This window comes from Arachis hypogaea, chromosome 3 (genome assembly GCF_003086295.3).
Source record: "Arachis hypogaea cultivar Tifrunner chromosome 3, arahy.Tifrunner.gnm2.J5K5, whole genome shotgun sequence".
Lineage (NCBI taxonomy): Eukaryota > Viridiplantae > Streptophyta > Magnoliopsida > Fabales > Fabaceae > Arachis > Arachis hypogaea.
The window spans coordinates 127,865,361-127,870,369 of NC_092038.1; the positions used below are offsets into that span (position 1 = coordinate 127,865,361).

The following is a 5,009-nucleotide window of genomic DNA, read 5'->3' on the forward strand; positions in this document are numbered from 1 at the left end:
TTTTATTTTCTACGCCAACCATTTGGTAGCTAGGAAGGTACTACTACCTAGTGCCGTGGAAGGTGGACAATTTTTTGTTATTATTATTATTGTTATTATTTTCTTTTATTTTGTCATTTTATTTATTCTTTTATTTGGTTTCTTTTACTTTCTTCATTCTCCCTTTATTGTGCATCCCACGCTTAATTGCTTTCTTGTGGGGGAAAATCAAGTAATAACAAAATAAAGCACACAATTCTACTGACGTCTTGAAAAAGGGATAATATCTATGATACTTTATTAATTACTGCACCAACTCAACTTGAACATGTATTAGCTAGTCAGAGTTAGAAAGTTTAACGAACCACTGTACATGTGACAGTGACATGTATATTAATATTGATTATTAATACTTTGTTCCTATTAACATACTTACATACATCATGAAAGACCAAAAACAACTAATCGGTTTTTGACTTTGTTATTAGAAAATCACTGCTAATTAGTTGACGAATTGAAACTTGAAAGTGCTATAAGCCCAATAAACAGTAGTGAAAAAGAGTGTAGCGTGTGATAATTAATGCTTCTAATACTCAGTCCAAAAAATAAAAAATAAACCCATATATAATATATGTATACAGGATTTAATATCAACTGTAAAGATAAAAAAATAAATGTTATGAGTCTAAAATCCATTAAATTTCTGATACTTTATCACAAAATTAGTGATAAGTATAGAAAGTATTTAGTAGGAAGAAGAATAACATAGTAATCTGGTTAATCGAGAAAAACCCGTTCAATTCTTTTATATATAATATACCTTTCCTTAAGATTAAGTTTCTATATATTTATTTTATATTTAATCAAAAATATTATTTGTATATTAAAATTAGTTACTAAATCAGTCATTAATATAATATATTTGTGTATAAATATTTATAAAATATAATTACTAATTTACTATAGCACATATACTTTTATTTTTAAAATATAATACTAATAATATTACTATCCATCATTAAATAAAGCAAAGCGACTAATAATTTGTATTGGATTAGGGACTAGGACGTTGTACAACTACATCTTCTCTAATCTTCCAAAAACTCATGTAGAGAATCTTGACGTTTTTGTTCTTTTATAAATAATTAAATTAAATATACATATAGTTTTCATTTTTCAACCATAACATAAAATAGTTGCATTCACACACCTGATCTAGACTCATCATCAAATATGGTGTCACTTCATATGGGTCCAAGAAAAAAAGGTACACAGTTATAGAAAATCAGAGGAATGGCCGAGAAGTTTGACATATATTTTGGAAGGGCCACGGCGATCTTAAACCTTCCAACGTTTGCTCAACTTTGGCATAATAATGCATTATTATATAATAATTATTATTATTAGGAATTTGCTTTTTCCAAATTCATGATGTAAGTTGTAACCATGCATTTCGGCTACTGCAAATGCATGCCACTTTACAATTTGCTGGCAGCTGTGAAGAACATTCTTTAATATTATGCATTATCATTGCAAAAGTCTTGTCCAATAATATCTAATAGTAATAACGAGTTAATTATATATATAGAAGTGATATATATTTTTTCAAAAAAATATTAAGTTATATTTTTCTTTAAGATAATATATATATATAGAAGTTAAATATTTTGATAGTATCTAAGTGGATATTAGTATTAATTTTTTACAATAACAATATATAAAAATAAAAACATAATGATATAAGAGTTGTGCTAAAGATACTCATCAAATTAAAGTTGTTCCTGAATTATTATTGTAGTATTAGATACACTATATATATAAATATATATATATATATATATATATATAATGAAATTATTTTTTAGGCATCAATAAATTTTATTAAGATACTTGTAAACTAAATCCACAATATACCCAGTTAAAATTTCTTCAAAATTTTAAAAAAGAAAACTAAAAACAAATAATTTCATATTTTTGTTGTTACTCTTCTTTTTAAAGAAATTGCCAAAATGGGTGTTTACATAGAAAAAATGATTTCTCATATAGTTATTGTTATAATTAGAACCCATCATACTTTGTTAATAAGGAATATATACTATATGACTGATGTTGTTAATGAACGAGAGGTTTTGGAACCCTAAAAGATGATGGAATCCACTTAATAGATAGCATTGGGACAATTTGCATGCATGCCTTGAATATAATATTGTTCCACTCACAGGACTCACAACATTAAAATAGCGAGTGTATGTTGAAAAGTTAGGTTAATATGTTAAATCATTTAATTATCAACAAAATTGGAGTTTAAACACTATACAAACAAATTATTTAACATATAGAATTATAAACATTTAAAATTTTTAAAAAATATTAAAATGACATAAAGTGAAGACAATAGAGGAATGTTTAGTTAAACACGAATGAGAGGATCTTTTAACACTCAATAATAAATATTAGTGAAGTTATATATTCATAATTCATTTGTGAGCAGAAAGAACGAAATATTTGATAATAAAAAAATTAATCAAAACTAACCAAAATTTGTTTTATTTAAACTAATTAATGAAAATTGATATGACTAGTAAACATCGGTTACACGTTATAACTTGGTTACGCCTGAGACCCAATCATAACCGACGATTTTATAATGGCCATGAATGGTCTTAAATCAATAACGTCGGATTTACAATTAATCCTCTTCCTAGACGTTACATCCCAAGGAAAACGGCCGACCTTTTCCGTTAATATAAAGCAGACGAAAAAGCTAAGGAAGGTATGTCACTTTTCCAAAGTACGATCTATTATTCACTCAATTCTGACTTGAGCGTTGGAGTGCCTTTGCAGGTACACCCTTCCCCGCCGATCATTCACAACCGACGTATACCTTGCTTCACTTTGGAGGTCGGCCGACCTCAGTCAAGGACGAGTTATACCTCGGGAGAATCAGGCAAGAACATTTGGCGCCCACCATGGGGCCGAGTAACTTTGAAATACCATTCACCAAGGTCCCGAAATACCCTTAAAGTATATCCATGGCTGATGCCCCAGCCCCTACCCCATCCGAGCTCCTGCGGATGGTGACCGAGTTTCAACAAGCAAATCAACAAATGGTAGAGGAAAATCGAAGAATGCAGGATCAAATCGCGCAATTAGTTAATGCTCGGCTGGAGCACAACAATGATCATCATAACCGAGAGGAAAATCATGAACATCAATCGATGCCAACCCATGTTTCTGAAACTCCCCAGTGGGAAGAAGAGGAGGCCCACCGAACAGAAGAAGCCCAACCAGAAGCTGAGGAAGAAGAGCGCGACAATTCCGCCGGCCTATTTACGGCCGACATCATGAATTTTCAACTTCCTAGACAGTTCACCCTGCCAACAACTCTGACCCCATATGATGGATTAGGAGATCCAAAGCAGCATATTAAAAAATTCCAATCTATTATGATCGTTAACGGTGCATCTGACCCTATTTTGTGCCGTTGTTTTCCGTCCTTTTTAGATGGTCCTGCACTTGACTGGTTTTGCTCTTTGCCTGCAGATTCAATATCGCGTTTCCAGGAATTGGCGAAGCAGTTTGAAGATCACTTTGCAGCATCTGCGATATACCTGCACGATTCTGATTACCTGACGACCATCAAGCAGGGCCCACAAGAAAGCCTGAAGGACTATATTACTCGTTTCACAAAGGTCGCCATGAGAATCCCCGACCTTCATCCAGAAGTCCATCTCCACGCAATTAAGAGCGGCCTTCGTCCGGGCAAATTTCAGGAGACAATAGCTGTGAGCAAGCCGAAAACTTTGGCAGAATTTCGTGAAAAGGCCAAGGGACAAATAGATGTTGAAGAGCTTCGGCAGGCCCGCAAAACCGAAAAGTCAGCCGCTGTGAAAGATGATGATAAACCTCGGGATAGTAAAAAAACCTTCAAGCCCGTCCCTCGGTATGAGTCATACACAGTCTTCAACACAAAGAGGGATGACATTATCAAAGAAATACTTAACTCCAAATTAATCAAACCCCCTCGTAAAGCCGGCGCCTACCCAGAATCCAAAACTGTTGATAAATCCAAATATTGTACTTTTCATCAAAAGCACGGTCACACAACCGATGAATGTGTGATCGCCAAAGACCTGCTAGAACGCCTCGCAAGGCAAGGTCACTTCGATAAGTTCATTGCAGGACGCATGCAGAAGACTGTAACCTCGGCCTCCGAACCCTTAACAGCAAGCCCTTCATCAAAAGAAAAGGACAAGGCACCAACCCAACCCAGAGGAATCATCAATTGTATTTCAGGAGGATATGCAGGAGGCGGACATACAAGCTTGGCTCGAAAAAGAACCTATAGAGCCATGTTGGCAGTTACAGATGCCCCTAAAATTCCTCAGTCGACTCACGATTTCCCAGAAATGACTTTCCGTTCAACCGACTTTAATCATACAGATGCAAATTATGACGATCCAGTGGTAATTTCTGTTCAGCTGGGAGACCTAATAGTCCGCAAAGTCTCCTCGACCCCGGAAGTAGCGCAGACGTGTTATTCTTTACCACATTTGAGAAAATGAAGCTGAGCAACAACATTTTGCAACCATACCATGGAGATTTAGTCGGATTTTCAGGAGAACGAGTCCCCGTTCTCGGTTCCATGTGGTTACAAACCACACTCGGTGAGCAACCATTATTTAAGACACAAGACATTCAATATCTTGTTGTCGACTGTTTTAGTCCTTATAATCTTATACTAGGTAGACCATTTTTAAATCGATTTGCAGCAATTGTGTCTACAGTTCACCTTTGCGTGAAGTTTTCTGTGCAGGATAACTTAGTAGCAACCATCCACGGAGATCTCCATGAAGCTCGGCAATGCTATAACACAAGCTTGAAACCCATCAAAAGGAACAACATAGCACAGGTCAACTCCATACAGCCCGACCAGCCGAGGTTGACAGAAATAGATCCGAGAGTCGATTTTGACGACCGACCTATGCCAAACGAGGACTTAACAAAGGTCCTCCTAACGAAAGATCCCA

General features: G+C 35.0%; 1 protein-coding gene across 1 annotated transcript; it reads left to right on the forward strand.

The window, feature by feature from the left end:
* The first annotated feature begins 3,011 nt into the window (after positions 1–3,011).
* LOC112782262 (uncharacterized) lies at positions 3,012–4,544 on the forward strand. The gene has a single exon (XM_025824609.1). It carries the CDS (start codon positions 3,012–3,014, stop codon positions 4,542–4,544), a length of 1,533 nt encoding a protein of 510 aa, XP_025680394.1.
* Positions 4,545–5,009: the final 465 nt, after the last annotated feature.